Genomic DNA, 22,488 nt, shown 5'->3' on the forward strand with positions numbered 1-22,488 from the left:
TAGGGGGAGGAGCCAGTGCACACCAGATAGTCCTAAAGCTTTCTTTAGATGTGCCCAGTCTCCTGCGGAGCCGCTATTCCCCATGGTCCTTACGGAGTCCCCTGCATCCACTACGGACTACGAGAAATAGAAATAGAATTATCGGTAAGTAAATTCTTATTTTATTTTACATGACTAGAAGTTTTTGACAAAGAAATAAAAAAATAAAAAAATTTTTAAATAGTTTTTTTGATTTATTTTTTCATTTGGAGAAAGGAAAACTGGTACACAGCTGTGTTTTGTCAGTGAAATCTCCAGAATTTTCTCTGGGGATGTGCCCCTATCATTTGGCCGTGCCACGTCAACAGGGTGTATCTAGTGCTTCTAAAGATCTAAGTGATTCTGGGGGTCATTCTGACCCGATCGCACGCTGCAGTTTATCGCAGCACATGCCAGACGGACCGTGCGGGGGGGTGGTCCGCATCGGCTGCGTGACATCACACGCAGCCGCTGCGGGCCGGGGAGCAACGAGTAGCTCCCGGCCAGCACGCTAAATCTGCGCTGGCCGGGAGCTACTCCTAAAGTGCAAAATCACTTCTGCGGGGGAGGGGGGCGGCACTGATATGCGGGGCAGGATAGCCCTGTGCTGAGCGTCCCCCCGCATGTCTATGGACATGATCGTAGCCCTGCAAAATTTTGCAGGGCTACGATCAACTCGGAATGACCCCCCAGTAAGACACTTGTGTGGACTTTCCCAACAATCCTGGCAGTCGGTACAAAAATCCTGGTAGTTGAGCCAGCTGGACATACTTTCTGTAGAGGGAGATGTTGCAGTGATTTGCAACACCTTGGGCCATGATGTCGCGTTTCACCTCAAGTGACTTAATCAGCCTCTGGATCTCGCATTTCACAGAGTGTGGGAGAACTCCCTCAAAATTTGGCAGTGTGCTTCTGGTAAAGTAGCCAAGTACGCAATAAGACACCCCTAGAATTGTTACTGGCCTGCCTAGATTAGGGCATTTGGAAGGTACGCGTCGGTGTAGCTGCCTTTCTTTGTGGCAGATACTGGTGCGTAATCCTAGATTGTTGTTCATACTTATTAGGACCTCCTGTGCTATTCTGAAAGCAGTGCCATCTTTGCTAAAGTTAATAAGATGTAAGAAAAGTGAAATGAATTAGAAGATATTGCTCAAATATTCAGTATGAATGTTCATGGAATATATTGTTATATATTTACTGGTTACCAAAGATGGGAATATGGCTTTACAGGTTTTAGGCAACTATTGATGCTAGTTACATGTTCTAAACGGGCACAGTAAACAGAGCAAGTACTGATCGCTTGTCACACAGCAGGAAAAACAAAATGCAGATTTGCAATAGCGCTGTAATAAAGATATTTACTGATATGCATTAGTGCACATATTAAAGTGCTAGCATTGCATTATCATTTTTAGAAATAACTTAGGTAATGTATCAAATCCGAAGAACACATTCAATTTAGTGGACTATATATGAGCAGCTACAGCTGGAATGATGATCTCCTTTAGCAGCCAGCGACAACTTCAACAACATGTCTGGTGTGGATGAACTGCGCAGTAGCTTCTGATTTCAGAGTTGTACCTGACTTCTATCTGATCATGAAGCCGAGGTGTAAATGACAAATATGTAAATGATCTTCTCCACGTTTATTTAATTTGCACTAATCGGGATAGTTGCAATTTGTGAATATCTTGAGAAAATAAAAATACAAATTATAAATCTGAGGGAGACTAGAAATTTGTCCTTAGCAGTTAGATTCTTTGGGGGCAGATGTAAGTCACTTTAGTATGTTGACAAGGAAGATGTGTTCTGTTGTTGCATGCTTGGAGCACTAATCATTAGAGCCTGCTGAAATAGAAGTGCATGGATGATTAGTGTCTCTCTTGTAGGAAGATGCAGAACAGCTGTATAAAAGCTGCAGGCGCTACGATCTTCTAAATAACCTCTACCAGGCTTGGGGCCAGTGGCAGAAGGCCATTGAGACCGCGGAGAGCCATGACCGAATGCACCTCCGCACTACCTACTATCACTATGCCAAGCACATGGAGGCTACTGGAGACCGTAGTGTATCTCTCATGCAGTAAGTATACTAATAGTGATCAGTACTATCATGGTAACTGGACTAGAGAAGGTGGGGAGAAGTATACAGTAAAAGTCATTTTGGAACCACAAACTATACAGCTATGCAATACATTTGTATTTGTGCAAATTTTCTTTCATTTTTCTCCTCACATATTTTTCTGTTTAACTTTTTTTTCTTAATATTTCTCCTAAAACACAGATTAGTTTTAGCTTCAGTTTAGCCTTAGTTATGGTTTATTTTAATCATGAGTGTGAGTGAAAATGGGAATTATCTTTATTACAATTGTGTGTGAAGCTTTTTGTTGTAGTGTTTGGAGTGCTCTTGGAAATTTGTTTTAAAAAGTCTTTAAAAATATAGGACTATCTCATTCTCCTTAAATTAAAAGATGGCGAGGAAGACCATTGAGTTATTTTTACTATTTGTTTTTTCTGCTGCGGGGTACACTGGGCTCCACAAGGATTGGACAATGGGGTGTAGAGTAGGATCTTGATCCGAGGCACCAACAGGCTCAAAGCTTTGACTGTTCCCAGAAGGCATAGCGCCGCCTCCTCTATAACCCCGCCTCCATGCACAGGAGCTCAGTTTTGTAAGTTTGGTGCTGCAGTAAGCAGGCACTTAACACGTTAGACACACACGGCTGGGGCTCTCCAGGATCGCGTGGCCGCGCTTCGGGAGGTGGTAAGTGGGTCCCGCTTGCGGGACCCGGTCTTTATCGCGATCCGGCGCGGTCAGTGGGAGGCGGGCCGCGCGCGCTGGCAGTGGACACTGTGGCAGTACAGTCGATCCCACTAGATCACCAGGGCATGGGCGCAGGTCAGGTTTTCTCTCTAAACCGATTTTTTTATCGCCCACAGTACCCAGTGGTTTTGCCAGCAGGGGGATAAGGCTTAGACCTGAAGCCCCTCCCCCAGCCCAAGGGAGCCATTTCTAGCAAGTGTTCCCGCCCTGGAGCTGCATATCTGTCTCTCCCTCACTCCCTGGCAGTGTCTGCGGCGCCATTATCCCTCAGCTCACTGTTCCTGGGACTGCTTGGGCAAATCCTCCTATGTAAAGCCGCCTGGTTGTCAGCGCTGTGCCTTTACATGACACTTAAGTATTCTACCTGCCTTTTTAGACAGTGATAGTTAAGAAAGAGTGCATTTAGTCAGGGTTTTATAGTACAATTACCCTGTGATATACATCCAGTTCTTACTGTGTCCTGTTATATCTCTTGTTATATAGCTGTGTAAGCTGGTCCAGTGCAGTATTATTGTCAGTAATAACCTCTGCATTGTACAAACTGTGACTTTCTGTGTGTGCATTTGATAGCTGAGTGTTGTACATTTCGTGTCTTTCACTCAACTTGCTATCCCTATATTCTGTAACCTGAGGGGGCTTGGTGCGTCAGGTTTTATCTAATATAGGATTTTCAAAAAGATATACCGGTACTGTATTACGTATTTTTCTCTGTGATTTAGTCACCATATCTCTCCTTTATCTCTGCTAGTGCTGACTACACTGCGCAGGGGTTTGGGTTTAGAGGTATAGTACTGCTGATAATTGTACTGTGTTACCTCATACTGCAAGTTATATCATGTCTGCTTCTGAGGGTAACGGTTCTGGGGCTGAACACACTGCCGGTGTTGCTGAAGCCACAGACCCATATGAGGAGAATATAGCAACTGTGGGCTCTGGTTCTGGGGGCTCCTTGCCCCCCAGTGGGACTGTGGCAACGGAGGCACATACTGACCCACCGTGGGCCGCTTTTTCCACTCTTCTGCATACGCTAGTTCATAAACTAACACCCCCTATGGGACCCTCTATGCCGGTACAACCGTATGTGGTCCCTGTAGCTAACCCGCCGTTGGCGGACGATTTATCTGCTCAATTAAAGAAGTTGAACCAGTCCCTGACTACTAAAAAGTCTGACCATCGCTTGCCTAAGTCCAAGGGGTCCTCTAAGCGAGCGCTTGTCTCCTCACAATCCACTGCTGTCACTGACACCTCGTCTGATGAAGACGGCACGTACACTGACCCCACAGGTTCTGACTCAGATACGGCTGATGGGGAGGGTAGTTCACATGTGGATGTTCCTGATCTTTTGGAGGCTATTAAGTTAATTCTACAGATTACGGATGATCCCGAAACCAGATAGGTTCAAGCGTCAGAAGGTGGATAAACAAGTTTTACCTCACTCTGACCACCTAGTGGATATACGTCCGGAACCCTGGGAAAACCCGGGTACGAAGTTTGTGCCTCAAAAGAAGATGCTGGCTCGCAATCCCCTCGCGCCAGAGCTGTCTAAGAATTGGGTAACGCCTCCTCCAGTGGACTCACGTGTGGCTAGGATGGTGGTTTCCTCAGCTCTGCCTGTCACTACCGTCACGTCTCTAAAAGATCCTACGGATAAGCGTGTGGAGGGTTGTCTGAAAGCGATTTACACCCTCGCGGGTGCTGCACAAAAGCCCACTATTGCAGCGACATGGGCTGCCGAGGCTATTGAAGCATGGGCCTTGGAGTTAGAAGCTGAAATCTCCTCTGACCATGCTAGACAATGCTTGTCACAGCTTCTCGTTATATTAAAGAGGCGGCTTCTGATGCCGGTATCCTAGCAGCCAAGGCCTCTACTACGTCAGTCCTGAATCGCCGGATATTGTGGCTGAGATCCTGGTCTGTGGATCTGGACTCTAGAAAAACCCTGGAGGTACTGCCTTTCAAGGGAGATATTCTGTTTGGAGTTGACTTAAATAAGATAGTGGCTGACTTGGCTACTGCCAAAACTGCCTGTTTGCCAAATACCGCCCCTTCTGTGTCGAAGGCTAAAGGTACGTCCTTTCGCCCTTCAGGTAAAGCAAAAGGTCAGGCATACCACAAGCAGGCCCACACTTCCAAACCTGGTAAGCCAAAGCCCAAAAGAGCCTGGGCTGCCCGTCAGCCAGCTTTCAAGACCGATAAGCCTGCCGCATGATGGGGCGGGCCTCCCCATGGGGGATCCCAGGGTGAGGGGCCGGCTTCTAGGGTATACCCAGGAATGGTTGAAGACCACGTCAGATGCCTGGGTTCGGGAAGTCGTCACTCGAGGTTACGCCATAGCCTTCAAAAACCGACCCCCTCATCGATTTTGCCAGACAGACGTCCCGTCGGACCAGACAAAGGCAAACACACTGCATTCGGTGGTACAGACCCTCCTGGATACAGGAGTTGTAGTACAGGTGCCTCTTGCTCAGATGGGCCGTGGGGTACTATTCTCCGCTGTTTCTAGTCCCGAAACCGAATGGGTCCTCCCGGCCCATTCTCAACCTCAAGGCATTGAACAGGTTTGTGAAGGTTTCCAAGTTCCGTATGGAAACCCTTCGCTCTATAGTTCTGGCCTTGGAACCTGGGGACTACATGGTCTCCCTGGACATACAGGATGCTTACCTGCATATTCCTATAGCAGTGTCACATCAGCAATACCTGAGGTTTGCTATTGGCAACCTCCATTACCAGTTTCGGGCGTTACCTTTTGGTTTAACAACGGCTCCGCGAGTCTTCACCAAAGTAATGGCGGTGATGACGGTGGTACTCCGCCGTCAAGGGGTCGGGATGCTGCCGTACCTGGACGACTTGTTAATCCTGGCAAATTCCCCAGAACTTCTCCTACGTCATCTGGATATGACTGTCTGGTTTCTACAAGCCCACGGGTGGCTCATCAACTGGAAGAAATCCTCCCTGGTCCCTGCTCAGAGCATGGTGCACCTGGGAGCGCTATTGGACACTCACAACCAGCGGTTGTTCTTGTCTCAGGAGAAAGTCCTGAAGCTTCAGGACAGGATTCGTTGCTTCCTTTCTCGTCCGCAAGTGTCGATACATTCGGCAATGCAGGTGCTGGGCCTCATGGTCTCAGAATTCGACATGGTGGAGTATGCTGAATTCCATTCTCGCCCCCTCCAGAGGCTGATTCTAGCCAAGTGAGATGGCCTACCTCACCGGATCAGGTCTCAAATGATCTCATTGACTCCGGTGGTCTGTCTGTCGCTACTTTGGTGGCTTCGGGACCAACAATTGTGCAGGGGCCGTCCCTTCTGGATATCCAACTGGATCCTGTTGACGACAGATGCCAGTCTAAGAGGTTGGGGCGCGGTGCTGGAGCAACACTCCCTTCAGGGTCGGTGGTCCAAGGAGGAATCTCTCCTCTCGATCAACATTCTGGAATTGCGGGCGGTCTTCAATGTCTTGAACCTAGCCCAGCATTTAATTCAGAACCGTCCTGTTCAAGTACAGTCGGACAACGCCACCACAGTGGCTTACATAAATCATCAAGGCGGCACTCGAAGCCATTTGGCACTGAAGGGAAGTTTCACGGATTCTACGTTGGGCGGAACACCATCTACTGGCCATATCGGCAATATTCATTCCGGGAGTCCTGAATTGGGAAGCGGACTTTCTCAGTCGTCAGGACGTGCATGCCGGCGAGTGGGGCCTCCATCCAAAAGTGTTTCAACTCCTAGTGGAAAAGTGGGGTCTTCCAGATGTAGATCTGACGGCGTCTCGACACAATCACAAGGTTCCGGTCTTCGGAGCAAGGACAAGGGATCCTCAAGCAGCATTCGTGGGTGTGCTGGCGGTGCCGTGGAGGTTTCGGCTGCCGTATGTGTTCCCTCCGGTGTCACTCCTGCCCAGGGTAATTCGGAAGTTCAAGCAAGAAAAAGGAAATCTGCTTCTCATAGCTCCGGCGTGGCCCCAGACGGCACTGGTTCTCAGACCTGCAAGGCCTATCGTCAGAGCGTCCACTTCTACTTCCACAACGCCCAGACCTACTCGTTCAGGGACCCCGGCTGTCTTTGACGGCATGGCTCTTGAAGCTTCCGTCTTGAGGGCTAAGGGTTTTTCTGAAGAGGTCATTAAAACTATGTTGCGGATCCGGAAACCGGTTTCTGCTCGGATTTACCATAGGGTCTGGCATTCCTACTTTGTTTGGTGCGCATCTAATAATTATGACGCTTCCAAGTTTAGTACGGCCAAACTTTTGGCTTTTCTGCAGCAGGGCCTAGATTTAGGCCTGCGTCTGGCCTCCCTCAAGGTTTATATTTCTGCCTTGTCGGTGTGATTTCAGAGAAAAATTGTGACTTTACCTGATGTTCATACTTTCACTCAGGGTGTGTTGCGTATCCAACCTCCCTATGTCCCGCCTGTGGCTCCTTGGGACTTGTCGTGGTTTTGGAGGCGTTGAAGGAGCCTCCGTTTGAACCCCTGGGTTCAGCAGACCTTAAGTGGCTTTCACTTAAGGTGGTGTTCTTGCTGGCTATTGCCTCTGCTAGAAGAGTGTCGGATCTGGGTGCCTTGTCTTGTAGTTCTCCATATCTGATTTTTCACCGTGACCAGGCGGTTCTTCGAACTCGTCACGGATATTTGCCTAAGGTGGTTTCTTCGTTCCACCTTAATCAGGAGATTGTGGTTCCGGCCTTTGTCTCTCCTGATTTGTCTCCCAAAGAGCGCACTTTGGATGTGGTACGGGCTTTCCGTATCTACGTGAAGAGAACTACTTCTATTCAAAAATCTGATTCTCTCTTTGTTTGGATTTCAGAAACGTGGCGGGCCTGCTCACAAGCAGACCCTGGCCAGATGGATTAGAATGGTGATTGCACATGCTTATGTGAGGGCTGGTCTCTCAGCTCCTGCTCACATCACGGCCCATTCTACTCTGTCTGTTGGACCTTCTTGGGCGGCCCGCCGTGGTGCGGGTCTGGGACTGAGGGTCGACAGCACAAAGGTCGACACACCTTAGGTCGACGCCAATTGGTCTACACACCTTAGGTCGACATGGACAAAAGGTCGACAGGAACAAGGTCGACATGGAAAAAGGTCGACATGAGTTTTTTATGTTTTTTTGGTGTCGTTTTCTTCGTAGAGTGACCGGGAACCCCAATTAGTGCACCGCGTCCCCTTCGGGCATGGTGCCTTCGCTCCGCTACCGCTTCGCTCGGCACACTTTACCGTTCCAATCGTAGTCCACGTGGATCGTTAAGTATGAAAAGATTCAAAAAAAGAAAAAAATCGTGAAAAACTCATGTCGACCTTTTTCCATGTCGACCTTTTTCCATGTCGACCTTGTTCCTGTCGACCTTTTGTCCATGTCGACCTTTTGCCCATGTCGACCTAAGGTGTGTCGACCAATTGGCGTCGACCTAAGGTGTGTCGACCTTTGTGCTGTCGACCTGGAGTCCGGATACCCCGTGGTGCGACCCTTGATCAATTGTGCAAGGCGGCTGCGTGGTCCTCAGGGAACACGTTCATAAGGTTCTATGCCTTCGATACTGCCGCTTCCCAGGATGCTTCCTTTGGACGCCGGGTTCTTGTGCCCGCTACAGTGCGTCCCCTCCCATAAGGAACTGCTTTAGGACATCCCCATTGTCCAATCCTTGTGGAGCCCAGTGTACCCCGCAGCAGAAAACGAGATTTATGGTAAGACCTTACCTTTGTTAAAACTCTTTCTGCGAGGTACACTGGGCTCCACAAGGCGCCCACCCTGACGCACTTAGCTTCTTTGGGTTGGTATGGCATTAGCCGATGACACTTCTGTCGTGAGAGTGTGGTGTATGTGGCTACTAACCGTTGTCGTCTCTTTTCCTGCTACTGCATTGGGCTGGTTAACTAAAAACTGAGCTCCTGTGCAGGGAGGTGGGTTATAGAGGAGGCGGCGCTGTGCATTCTGGGAACAGTCAAAGCTTTGAGCGTGTTGGTGCCTCGGATCAAGATCCTACTCTACACCCCATTGTCCAATCCTTGTGGAGCCCAGTGTACCTCGCAGAAAAAGATTTAACAAAGGTAAGTTCTTACCATAAATCTCGTTATTTCTCTTACGTCCTAGAGGATGCTGGGGACTCCGTAAGGACCATGGGGTATAGACGGGCTCCGTAGGAGACATGGGCACTATAAAGAACTTTAGAATGGGTGTGCACTGGTTCCTCCCTCTATGCCCCTCCTCCAGACCTCAGTTAGATCCTGTGCCCAGAGAAGACTGGTTGCATTACAGGGGAGCTCTCGTGAGTTTCTCTGAAAAAGAATTTTGTTAGGTTTTTTATTTTCAGGGAGCACTGCTGGCAACAGGCTCCCTGCATCGTGGGACTGAGGAGAGAGAAGCACACCTACTTAAATGATAGGCTCTGCTTCTTAGGCTACTGGACACCATTAGCTCCAGAGGGAGTCGGAACTCAGGTCTCACCCTCGCCGTTCGTCCCGGAGCCGCGCCGCCGTCCTCCTCGCAGAGCCGGAAGATAGAAGCCGGGTGAGTATAAGAAGAAAGAAGACTTCAAAGGCGGCAGAAGACTTCAGATCTTCTATGAGGTAACGCGCAGCGCCATTGCTCCCACACCCTACACACACTGCATGCACTGATGGGTGCAGGGCGCTGGGGGGGCGCCCTGGGCAGCAATAAACCTCTAGGACTGGCTCATATGAATATATAGGCTGCGGAGGCAGTATATTTTATAATCCCCCGCCAGTATAAATACATTTGAGCGGGACCGGAGCCCGCTGCTGAGGGGGCGGAGCTTGATCTCACAGCACTAACCAGTGCCATTTTCTCCACAGCACACTGCAGAAGCTGGCTCCCCGGACTCTCCCCTGCTGTACACGGTGATGGAGGGCAAAAAAGAGGATTGGGGGGGGGGCACTTGTAAGGCGCAGTGAGTGTATAGATTTATCCATATGATTATATAAAAGCGCTGTTTAGCTGGGAATTTTGTTTCCAGTGTTATTGGCGCTGGGTGTGTGCTGGCATACTCTCTCTCTCTGTCTCTCCAAAGGGCCTTATTGGGGGAACTGTCTCCATATATATATATATATATATATATATATATATTTCTCTAACGTCCTAAGTGGATGCTGGGGACTCCGTAAGGACCATGGGGAATAGCGGCTCCGCAGGAGACTGGGCACATCTAAAGAAAGCTTTAGGACTATCTGGTGTGCACTGGCTCCTCCCCCTATGACCCTCCTCCAAGCCTCAGTTAGATCTCTGTGCCCGAACGAGAAGGGTGCACACTAGGGGCTCTCCTGAGCTTCTTAGTGAAAGTTTTAGTTTAGGTTTTTTATTTTCAGTGAGACCTGCTGGCAACAGGCTCACTGCATCGAGGGACTAAGGGGAGAAGAAGCGAACTCACCTGCGTGCAGAGTGGATTGGGCTTCTTAGGCTACTGGACATTAGCTCCAGAGGGACGATCACAGGCCCAGCTTGGATGGGTCCCAGAGCCGCGCCGCCGGCCCCCTTACAGAGCCAGAAGGCAGAAGAGGTCCGGAAAATCGGCGGCAGAAGACGTCCTGTCTTCAACAAGGTAGCGCACAGCACTGCAGCTGTGCGCCATTGCTCTCAGCACACTTCACACTTCGGTCACTGAGGGTGCAGGGCGCTGGGGGGGAGCGCCCTGAGACGCAATAAAAACACCTTAGATGGCAAAAAAATGCATCACATATAGCTCCTGGGCTATATGGATGCATTTAACCCCTGCCAGAATACATAGAAAAACAGGAGATAAGGGCGCCGATAAGGGGGTGGAGCCTATCTCCTCAGCACACTGGCGCCATTTTCCCTCACAGCTCCGTTGGAGGGAAGCTCCCTGGCTCTCCCCTGCAGTCACTACACTACAGAAAGGGTTAAAAAAGAGAGGGGGGCACTAATTAGGCGCAGTATTAACTATACAGCAGCTATAAGGGGAAAAACACTTATATAAGGTTATCCCTGTATATATATAGCGCTCTGGTGTGTGCTGGCAAACTCTCCCTCTGTCTCCCCAAAGGGCTAGTGGGGTCCTGTCCTCTATCAGAGCATTCCCTGTGTGTGTGCTGTATGTCGGTACTTTTGTGTCGACATGTATGAGGAGAAAAATAATGTGGAGACGGAGCAGATTGCCTGTAATAGTGATGTCACCCCCTAGGGGGTCGACACCTGAGTGGATGAACTGTTGGAAGAAATTACGTGACAGTGTCAGCTCTGTATAAAAGACAGTGGTTGACATGAGACAGCCGGCTACTCAGCTTGTGCCTGTCCAGACGTCTCATAGGCCGTCAGGGGCTCTAAAGCGCCGTTACCTCAGATGGCAGATATAGACGCCGACACGGATACTGACTCCAGTGTCGACGGTGAAGAGACAAATGTGACTTCCAGTAGGGCCACAAGTTACATGATTGAGGCAATGAAAAATGTTTTACACATTTCTGATAATACGAGTACAGGTTGAGTATCCCTTATCCAAAATGCCTGGGACCAGAGGTATTTTGGATATCGGATTTTTCCGTATTTTGGAATAATTGCATTCCATAATGAGATATCATAGTGATGGGACCTAAATCTAAGCACAGAATGCATTTATGTTTCATATGCACCTTAAACACACAGCCTGAAGGTCATTTTTGCCAATATTTTTTATAACTTTATGCATTAAACAAAGTGTGTGTACATTCACACAATTCATTTATATTTCATATACACCTTATACACACAGCCTGAAGGTCATTTAATACAATATTTTTAATAATTTTGTGTATTAAACAAAGTTTGTGTACATTGAGCCATCAGAAAACAATGGTTTCACTATCTCACTCTCACTCAAAAAAGTCCGTATTTCGGAATATTCCATATTTCGGAATATTTGGATATGGGATACTCAACCTGTACCACCAAAAAGGGGTATTATGTTCGGTGAGGAAAAACTACCTGTAGTTTTCCTGAATCTGAGAAATCAAATGAGGTGTGTGATGATGCGTGGGTTTCCCCCGATAACAACTGATAATTTCTAAAATGTTATTGGCATTATATCCTTTCCCGCCAGAGGTTAGGGTGCGTTGGGAAACACCCCCTAGGGTGGATAAAGCGCTCACACGCTTGTAAGGGCTCTACCCTCGCCTGAGATGGCCGCCCTTAAGGATCCTGCTGATAGAAAGCAGGAGGGTATCCTAAAAGGTATTTACACACATACTGGTGTTATACTGCGACCAGCAATCGCCTCAGCCTGGATGTGCAGTGCTGGGTTGGCGTGGTCGGATTCCCTGACTGAAAATATTGATACCCTAGATAGGGACAGTATATTTTTGCCTATAGAGCATTTAAAAGATGCATTTCTATATATGCGTGATGCACAGCGGAATATTTGCCGACTGGCATCAAGTCTAAGTGCGTTGTCCATTTCTACCAGTAGAGGGTTATGGACACGTCAGTGGTCAGGTGATGCGTATTCCAAACGGCATTTTGAAGTATTGCTTTATTAAGGGGAGGAGTTATTTGGGGTCGTTCTTTCAGACCTGGTGGCCACGGCAACAGCTGGGAAATCCACGTTTGTACCCCAGGTCGCCTCTCAACATGAGAAGACGCCGTATTATCAGGCGCAGTCTTTTCGTGGACAAGCGGGCAAAAAGGTTCCTCATTTCTGCCCCGTGACAGAGGGAGAGGAAAAAGGCTGCAGAAATCAGCCAGTTCCCAGGAACAGAAACCCTCTCCCGCCTCTGCCAAGCCCTCAGTATACGCGGGGGCTTTACAAGCAGAATCAGGCACGGTGGGGGGCCCGTCTCAATGAATTTTAGCGCGCAGTGGGCTCACTCGCAAGTAGACCCCTGGATCCTTCAGGTGATATCTCAGGGGTACAAATTAGAATTCGAGACGTCTCCCCCTCGCCGTTTCCTAAAGTCGGCTTTACCGATGTCTCCTTCTGACAGGGAGACAGTTTTGGAAGCCATTCACAAGCTGTATTCTCAGCAGGTGATAATCAAGATACCCCTCCTGCAACAGGGAACGGGGTATTATTCCACACTGTTGTGGTACCGAAGCCGGACGGCTCGGTGAGACCGATTCTAAATCTAAAATCTTTGAACACTTACATACAGAGGTTCAAATTCAAGATTGAGTCACTCAGAGCAGTGATTGCGAACCTGGAAGAAGGGGACTACATGATGTCTCGGGACATCAAGGATGCTTACCTTCATGTCAAAATTTACCCTTCTCACCAAGGGTACCTCAGGTTTATGGTACAGAACTGTCACTATCAGTTCAGACGCTGCCGTATGGATGGTCCACGGCACCCCGGGTCTTTACCAAGGTAATGGCCGAAATGATGATATTCCTTCGAAGGAAGGGAATTTTAGTTATCCCTTACTTGGACAATTCCCTGATAAGGGTAAGATCCAGGGAACAGTTGGAGGTCGGTGTAGCACTATCTCAGGTAGTGTTGCGGCAGCACGATTGGATTTTCAATATTCCAAAATCGCAGCTGGTTCCGACGACGTGTCTTCTGTTCCTAGGGATGATCCTGGACACAGTCCAGAAAAAGGTGTTTCTCCCGGAGGAGAAAGCCAGGGAGTTATCCGAGCTAGTCAGGAACCTCCTAAAACCGAGCCAAGTCTCAGTGCATCAGTGCACAAGGGTTCTGGGTAAAATGGTGGCTTCCTACGAAGCAATCCCATTCGACAGATTCCACGCAAGAACTTTCCAGTGGGACCTGCTGGACAAATGGTCCGGGTCGCATCTTCAGATGCATCAGCGGATAACCCTGTCACCAAGGACAAGGGTGTCCCTCCTGTGGTGGTTGCAGAGTGCTCATCTTCCAGAGGGCCTCAGATTAGGCATTCAGGACTGGGTCCTGGTGACCACGGATGCCAGCCTGCGAGGCTGGAGAGCAGTCACACAGGGAAGGAATATCCAGGGCTTATGGTCAAGCCTGGAGACATCACTTCACATAAATATCCTGAAGCTAAGGGACATTTACAATGCTCTAAGCTTAGCAAGACCTCTGCTTCAAGGTCAGCCGGTGTTGATCCAGTAGGACAACATCACGGCAGTCACCCACGTAAACAGACAGGGTGACACAAGAAGCAGGAGGGCAATGGCAGAAGCTGCAAGGATTCTTCGCTGGGCTGAAAATCATGTGATAGCACTGTCAGCAGTATTCATTCCGGGAGTGGACAACTGGGAAGCAGACTTCCTCAGCACGACCTCCACCCGGGAGAGTGGGGACTTCACCCAGAAGTCTTCCACATGATTATAAACCGTTGGGAAAAACTCGACAGGTATTGCGCCAGGTCAAGGGACCCTCAGGCAATAGCTGTAGACGCTCTGGTAACACCGTGGGTGTACCAGTCAGTGTATGTGTTCCCTCCTCTGCCTCTCATACCCAAGGTACTGAGATTGATAAGATGGAGAGGAGTAAGCACTATATTCGTGGCTCCGGATTGGCCAAGAAGGACTTGGTAACCGGAACTTCAAGAGATGCTCACGGAGGATCCGTGGCCTCTACCTCTAAGAAGGGACCTGCTCCAGCAAGGACCCTGTCTGTTCCAAGACTTACCGCGGCTGCGTTTGACGGCATGGCGGTTTTGAACGCCGGATCCTGAAGGAAAAAAGGCATTCCGGATGAAGTCATCCCTATCCTGATCAAAGCCAGGAAGGATGTAACCACAAAACATTATCACCGCATTTGGCGAAAATATGTTGCGTGGTGCGAGGCCAGTAAGGCCCGACGGAGGAAATTCAACTGGGTCGATTCCTACATTTCCTGCAAACAGGAGTGTCTATGGGCCTTAAATTGGGGTCCATTAAGGTTCAAATTTCGGCCCTGTCAATTTTCTTCCAAAAAGAACTAGCTTCAGTCCCTGAAGTTCAGACGTTTGTAAAGGGGTACTGCATATACAGCCTCCTTTTGTGCCTCCAGTGGCACTTTGGGATCTCAATGTAGTTTTTGGGTTCCAAAAGTCACATTGGTTTGAACCACTTAAATCTGTGGAGTTAAAATATCTCACATGGAAAGTGGTCATGCTGTTGACCCTGGCCTGGGCCAGGCGCGTGTCAGAATTGGCGGCTTTATCCTGTAAAAGCCCTTATCTGATTTTCCATTCGGACAGGGCGGAATTGAGGACTCGTCCTCAGTTTCTCCCTAAGGTGGTTTCAGCGTTTTCACCTGAACCAACCTATTGTGGTGCCTGCGGCTACTAGGGACTTGGAGGACTCCAAGTTGCTAGACGTTGTCAGGGCCCTGAAAATATATGTTTCCAGGACGGCTGGAGTCAGGAAAACTGACTCGCTGTTTATCAAGCTGGGTGCTCCTGCTTCTAAGCAGACTATTGCTCGTTGGATTTGTAGTACAATTCAGCTTGCACATTCTGTGGCAGGCCTGCCACAGCCAAAAATCTGTAAATGCCCACTCCACAAGGAAGGGGGCTCATCTTGGGCGGCTGCCCGAGGGGTCTCGGCTTTACAACTTTGCCGAGCAGCTACTTGGTCAGGAGCAAATACGTTTGTAAAATTCTACAAAATTGATACCCTGGCTGAGGAGGACCTGGAGTTCTCTCATTTGGTGCTGCAGAGTCATCCGCACTCTCCCTCCCGTTTGGGAGCTTTGGTGTAATCCCCATGGTCCTTACGGAGTCCCCAGCATCCACTTAGGACGTTAGAGAAAATAAGAATTTACTTACCGATAATTCTATTTCTCGTAGTCCGTAGTGGATGCTGGGCGCCCATCCCAAGTGCGGATTGTCTGCAATACTGGTACATAGTTATTGTTACCAAAAAATCGGGTTATTGCTGTAGTGAGCCATCTTTTCTAGAGGCTCCTCTGTTATCATGCTGTTAACTGGGTTCAGATCACAAGTTGTACGGTGTGATTGGTGTGGCTGGTATGAGTCTTACCCGGGATTCAAAATCCTTCCTTATTGTGTACGCTCGTCCGGGCACAGTATCCTAACTGAGGCTTGGAGGAGGGTCATAGGGGGAGGAGCCAGTGCACACCAGATAGTCCTAAAGCTTTCTTTAGATGTGCCCAGTCTCCTGCGGAGCCGCTATTCCCCATGGTCCTTACGGAGTCCCCAGCATCCACTACAGACTACGAGAAATAGAATTATCGGTAAGTAAATTCTTATTATATATATATATATATATATACATACAATCCCTGTGTGTGGGGGGGTGTCGGTATGCCTGCGTCGGCATGTCTGAGGCGGAAGGCTCTTCTAGAGAGGAGGTGGAGCAGATGATTGTGGTGTCTCCCTCGGCAACGCCGACACCTGATTGGTTGGACATGTGGAATGTTTTAAATGCAAATGTGACCTTGTTACATAAGAGATTGGACAAAGCAGAGTCCAGGGATAATACGGGGGGTCAATCAATGGCTTTGACGGTGTCACAGGGCCCTTCAGGGTCTCAAAAACGTCCCCTATCCCAAATAGCAGACACTGATACCGACACGGATTCTGACTCCAGTGTCGACTACGATGATGCCAGGCTACACCCAAGGATGGCCAAAAGTATTCATTATATGATTATTGCAATAAAAGATGTTTTGCATATCACAGATGACCCCTCTGTCCCTGACACAAGGGTACACATGTTTAAGGAAAAGAAACCTGAGGTAACATTTCCCCCATCTCATGAGCTAAACGCGTTATTTGAAAAAGCTTGGGATACTCCAGAAAAAAAACTGCAGATTCCCAAAAGAGTTCTTATAGCGTATCCTTTCCCGGCACAGGACAGGGTACGGTGGGAGTCCTCGCCCAGGGTGGACAAGGCTTTGACGCGCTTATCCAAAAAGGTGGCGCTACCATCCCCAGACACGGCAGCTCTCAAAGATCCTGCTGATCGCAGGCAGGAAACGACTTTAAAATCAATTTATACACATACTGGTGCTTTACTCAGACCAGCTATAGCATCGGCTTGGGTCTGTAGCGCAGTAGCAGCTTGGACAGATACCTTGTCAGCTGATATTGATACCCTAGATAGGGATACCATTTTATTGACCTTAGGTCACATCAAAGACGCAGTCTTATATATGAGAGACGCTCAGAGAGACGTCGGACTTCTAGGTTCAAGGGCCAACGCGATGGCGGTCTCGGCTAGGCGAGCACTGTGGACCCGCCAATGGACGGGTGATGCAGACTCAAAGAGGCATATGGAAGTTTTACCTTACAAGGGTGAGGTTTTATTTGGGGAAGGTCTCACGGACCTAGTTTCCACAGCTACCGCGGGTAAATCTACTTTTTTGCCTAATGTTCCCCCACAGCAAAAGAAAACTCCACAGTATCAGATGCAGTCCTTTCGGTCGCATAAATCCAGAAGAGGTCGGGGCTCTTCCTTCCTCGCCAGAGGTAAGGGTAGAGGGAAAAGAATGCCTGCTACTGCCAGTTCCCAGGAACAGAAGTCCTCCCTGGTTTCTACTAAATCCACCACATGATGGGCAGGGCCGGTTCGAGCCCTCTCTGCGCCCCGTTGCGGAAATGGGGGCGTGGCTTAATACAGGGGGCGTGGTCAGTTACGCCCCCTGTACAGTAGTAGCGCCGCTTAAATGCTGAGCAGTGCGCAATGACGTCATCGCACACCGCACAGCCAAAGGTCCTCTCCACGAAGGGAAACTAGACGCGTAGCGTCTAGTTCCCTTCACAGGGGACACAGCCGTACAGCCGGGGAACACAGCGGGCAGCGGAGGGCACAGCAGTGGTGTATCTTGCCATGGTGTGGCGCCCTCCGGATGGCGCCAGCGCCCTCCGGAAGGCGGCTCCCCGGGCAAAAGTCCTGCTTGCCCATGGCAAGATCCGCTACTGACGCTGGGGCTCCACTGAGGGAGGCCGCACCGGTGGGGGCACGTCTTCGACTCTTCAGCCACGTCTGGGGTCAGTCGGACGTGGATCCTTGGGCGATGGAAATTGTATCCCAGGGCTACAAGCTGGAATTCGAAGACGTGCCTCCTCGTCGATTCTTCAAATCGGCTTTACCAGCTTCTCCCCCATAGAGGGAGATAATTTTAGCTGCAATTCAAAAGCTGTGTCAACAGCAAGTGATTATCAAGGTTCCCCTAACACAACAGGGGAAAGGGTACTATTCAACCCTATTTGTGGTCCCGAAACCGGATGGCTCGGTCAGACCCATTCTAAATCTAAAATCCCTGAACCTGTTCTTAAAAAGGTTGAAGTTCAAGATGGAATCGCTCAGGGCAGTCATCTCCAGCCTGGAAGGGGTGGATTTTATGGTGTCATTAGACATAAAGGATGCATACCTTCACGTCCCCATATATCCTCCTCATCAGGCATACCTGAGATTCGCTGTACAGGACTGTCATTACCAGTTTCAGACGTTGCCGTTTGGGCTTTCCATGGCCCTGAGGGTGTTCACCAAGGTAATGGCGGAAATGATGGTGCTCCTACGCAGGCAAGGAGTCACAATTATCCCGTACTTGGACGATCTCCTGATAAAAGCGAGATCAAAGGAACAGTTGCAGAAAAGCGTGTCGCTCTCCCTGAGAGTGCTACAGCAACATGGATGGATTCTAAATCTACCAAAGTCGCAGTTGGTTCCATGGACTCGGCTGTCTTACATAGGCATGATTCTGGACACAGAACAAAAGAGGCTTTTTCTCCCGAGGGAAAAAGCCCGGGAACTCCAGAACATGGTAAGAGACCTGTTAAAACCGAAAAGAGTGTCAGTCCATCAATGCACTCGAGTACTGGGGAAATGGTGGCGACCTACGAGGCCATCCCCTTCGGCAGGTTTCATGCGAGGACGTTTCAGTGGGACCTTCTGGACAAGTGGTCCGGGTCCCACCTTCAAATTCATCAGAAAATAACTGTCCCCCAGGGCCAGGGTGTCTCTCCTGTGGTGGCTCCAGAGTGCTCACCTTCTAGTGGGTCGCAGGTTCGGCATTCAGGACTGGGTTCTGGTGACCACGGACGCGAGCCTCCGAGGATGGGGAGCAGTCACACAAGGAACAACTGGGAAGCAGACTTCCTCAGCAGACACGATCTCCATCAAGGAGAGTGGGGACTTCATCAAGAAGTTTTTGCAGAGATAACAAGTCTTTGGGGACTTCCTCAAATAGACATGATGGCATCACGCCTCAACAAGAAGCTTTGGAGGTATTGTGCCAGGTCAAGGGACCCTCAGGCAGTAGCGGTGGGCGCCCTCGTGACACCATGGGTGTTTCAGTCGGTCTATGTGTTCCCTCCTCTTCCTCTCATCTCAAAGATACTGAGAATCATAAGACGAAAAACAGTGCAGACAATACTCATTGTTCCAGATTGGCCTCGAAGGTCCTGGTATTCAGATCTTCAGGAGCTGCACACAGAAGATCCATGGCCTCTTCCTCTCAGGGAGGACCTGTTGCAGCAGGGGCCCTGCGTGTTCCAAGACTTACCGCGGTTACGTTTGACGGCATGGCGGTTGAACACCAAATCCTAGCTGGGAAGGGTATTCCGGAAGAAGTCATCCCTACTCTGATAAAGGCTATGTTTGTAATATGGTTTGTCAGTTCCGCACTAGCAGTGCACTATAAAGCCACGCTTAAATATAAACAAATCTGAAAATAACCAATATAAACACTGCTAATAGCAAAATCTTTAGATAGCACTTTCCTTATTGGTGGTGCTCCCAAAACACTTTTGTAGGTTAACTACACATATATGGGAAAGGAAAAGACAAAAGAAACCCTTTTTGGGAGCACTCTTATTTGAAAATAATAATAATGACAATCAATCAAAACAGTATACAATGAGATGATGTGATAATGAATAATCTAAAACTTAACATTTATTCTGTTCCTTTAAAATATCAACCTATGCGGTCCAAAGTAATTGAAATCTCTATCTTAATTTCTAAATAAGAGATGAGAGGGTGAAATATAGATTAAAATGGTGAGAGTGAGCAGCATAGAACAGCTCCACCAGTGTTTTTCAAATGAAAATATAGGTGATCATCTTGATGATATCCACAGTGCCTGGTATTCCTAAATGGTCCCCCTTCAAAGTACTAGCCAGGTCTATCCTATCAGCTTCCGAGATTGAAGATCGGGCTACTTTCAGGATAGTACGACCTTGAATAGTAAAGATGATATATGAAGGAAGAAAGAACCCACTTCTGCTGTCTGTACTCTGCCTGCTACACGTCACTGGATAAATTGGCCCCAGGCTTTTCCAGATGAGAGAGTGTTGGAAAAAAGAGCCATCACCTGTCTTAAAGTGGAGTAAATCGAATATCAAAATAATTTTCCACTTTAAATATAAGACAGAAGAAAGAAAGAAACACTTCTGTTTTCTGTTGTGACAGCAAAGTGTACGCTGAAGAGGGCGAGGCCCTTGTCAGCACTGCTGTCAGCCAGATGAGAGAGTGATGGAAGGAGGTACAGCTCAAATAGAATATTTGGGATGATTAATACTACATAGCTTGATTGTATTAGTTCATTCAAAAGGCATCCCGATTTCATATATAACTGATCACCTCTGAATTTACTAGACAAATGTGCACAAGAACAGCAATGAATAAGCTAATATTTCTAAAAGAGGAACCAGCTAGGGTTCACACACTTTAGTTCAATTGTATATCCTAAGCATTGGTCATTCAGCATACAATAGTAATTCCAGTTAAATAGTCAGACAGGAGTAGCAAAATCTGTGGGGATAAACAAGATCATATTCACCTAAAACACATTTAAATAATGGGTTATTAATAACAGGAAGACCCTGGTCTCTCACATAGGAATGTTAAAATGAAACAATGTTGCAGAAAAAAATCATCAAGCAGTAAGTCTGCAGAATCAATTCAAGGTTCATTGGTCGATGCAATAAGCCTATATCAATTCAACAAGAAGGTATCCACATATATAAATCCTTAATTATGCTCATTACATAGCACAGTACTGCAGAAGGTATATCATCAGAAATTGTTATACTAATTAATTCAGAGAATCATTCATCTTCTGCTAGTAAAGCTGTAAATTAAGTCTGTAAAGATTCTGCCACATTAGATTACTGATCAATGATATAAACAATCATAAAACAGAACTTTTTATGGAGAAAAATTGCAACATATGTAGCAAGTGTAACAAAGCACCTCAATAATAATTTATTTATTTATAGGGACGGCAGGGAGATATTCTTAACTAGAATTAGTACTAGGTATATACGTTAATAAATTTGATTATCAATCCTGCAGAGGGATATGTATACGTATAAATCCCTGATAATAGTCCTCAAGTATTGGCGTGAAATATGGGAGGAGGGAGGGGGAAACAAGGCAAATGCAGCCGTGGATGAGCACTAACAGGTGACACACATCACATTACCGATCGCCGCTCCAAACCAATTTGGATGCCGGCATTTGTCAGTCTCCTCCGCTGCTCCGGCCCAGCCTGCTTCCACTTTCCATCACACACCTCTCACACGCGCCGAGGTGCAGCGGCCGCCCGGATCAAAGAGGGGGGGCGTGGCCGCACGACGTCCCTTGATGACATCAGTCCCGACGTACGTTTCACCGCTGGGATTGTTCATGGGAGCCTCCCGTGAACAAGCCCAGCGGTGAAACGTACGTCGGGACTGACGTCATCAAGGGACGTCGTGCGGCCACGCCCCCCCTCTTTGATCCGGGCGGCCGCTGCACCTCGGCGCGTGTGAGAGGTGTGTGATGGAAAGTGGAAGCAGGCTGGGCCGGAGCAGCAGAGGAGACTGACAAACGCCGGCATCCAAATTGGTTTGGAGCGGCGATCGGTAATGTGATGTGTGTCACCTGTTAGTGCTCATCCACGGCTGCATTTGCCTTGTTTCCCCCTCCCTCCTCCCATATTTCACGCCAATACTTGAGGACTATTATCAGGGATTTATACGTATACATATCCCTCTGCAGGATTGATAATCAAATGTATTAACGTATATGCCTAGTACTAATTCTAGTTAAGAATATCTCCCTGCCGTCCCTATAAATAAATAAATTATTATTGAGGTGCTTTGTTACACTTGCTACATATGTTGCAATTTTTCTCCATAAAAAGTTCTGTTTTATGATTGTTTATATCATTGATCAGTAATCTAATGTGGCAGAATCTTTACAGACTTAATTTACAGCTTTAGTAGCAGAAGATGAATGATTCTCTGAATTAATTAGTATAACAATTTCTGATGATATACCTTCTGCAGTACTGTGCTATGTAATGAGCATAATTAAGGATTTATATATGTGGATACCTTCTTGTTGAATTGATATAGGCTTATTGCATCGACCAATGAACCTTTGAATTGATTCTGCAGACTTACTGCTTGATGATTTTTTCTGCAACATTGTTTAATTTTAACATTCCTATGTGAGAGACCAGGGTCTTCCTGTTATTAATGACCCATTATTTAAATGTGTTTTAGGTGAATATGATCGTGTTTATCCCCACAGATTTTGCTACTCCTGTCTGACTATTTAACTGGAATTACTATTGTATGCTGAATGACCAATGCTTAGGATATACAATTGAACTAAAGTGTGTGAACCCTAGCTGGTTCCTCTTTTAGAAATATTAGCTTATTCATTGCTGTTCTTGTGCACATTTGTCTAGTAAATTCAGAGGTGATCAGTTATATATGAAATCGGGATGCCTTTTGAATGAACTAATACAATCAAGCTATGTAGTATTAATCATCCCAAA

The 22,488-nt window shown here is 47.8% G+C and overlaps 1 protein-coding gene across 5 annotated transcripts in view; it reads left to right on the forward strand.

The window, feature by feature from the left end:
• The window catches only part of IFT140 (intraflagellar transport 140), a 364,909-nt gene that overhangs the window by 278,969 nt on the left and 63,452 nt on the right, over positions 1 to 22,488 (forward strand). For all 5 annotated transcript variants that reach the window (XM_063934664.1, XM_063934666.1, XM_063934665.1 and 2 more), the window contains one exon: positions 1,908 to 2,098. In XM_063934664.1, coding sequence (XP_063790734.1) covers positions 1,908 to 2,098 — 191 coding nt within the window. The remainder of the gene's footprint in view (positions 1 to 1,907; positions 2,099 to 22,488) is intronic.

This window comes from Pseudophryne corroboree, chromosome 7, assembly GCF_028390025.1.
Source record: "Pseudophryne corroboree isolate aPseCor3 chromosome 7, aPseCor3.hap2, whole genome shotgun sequence".
NCBI classification, from domain to species: Eukaryota; Metazoa; Chordata; class Amphibia; order Anura; family Myobatrachidae; genus Pseudophryne; species Pseudophryne corroboree.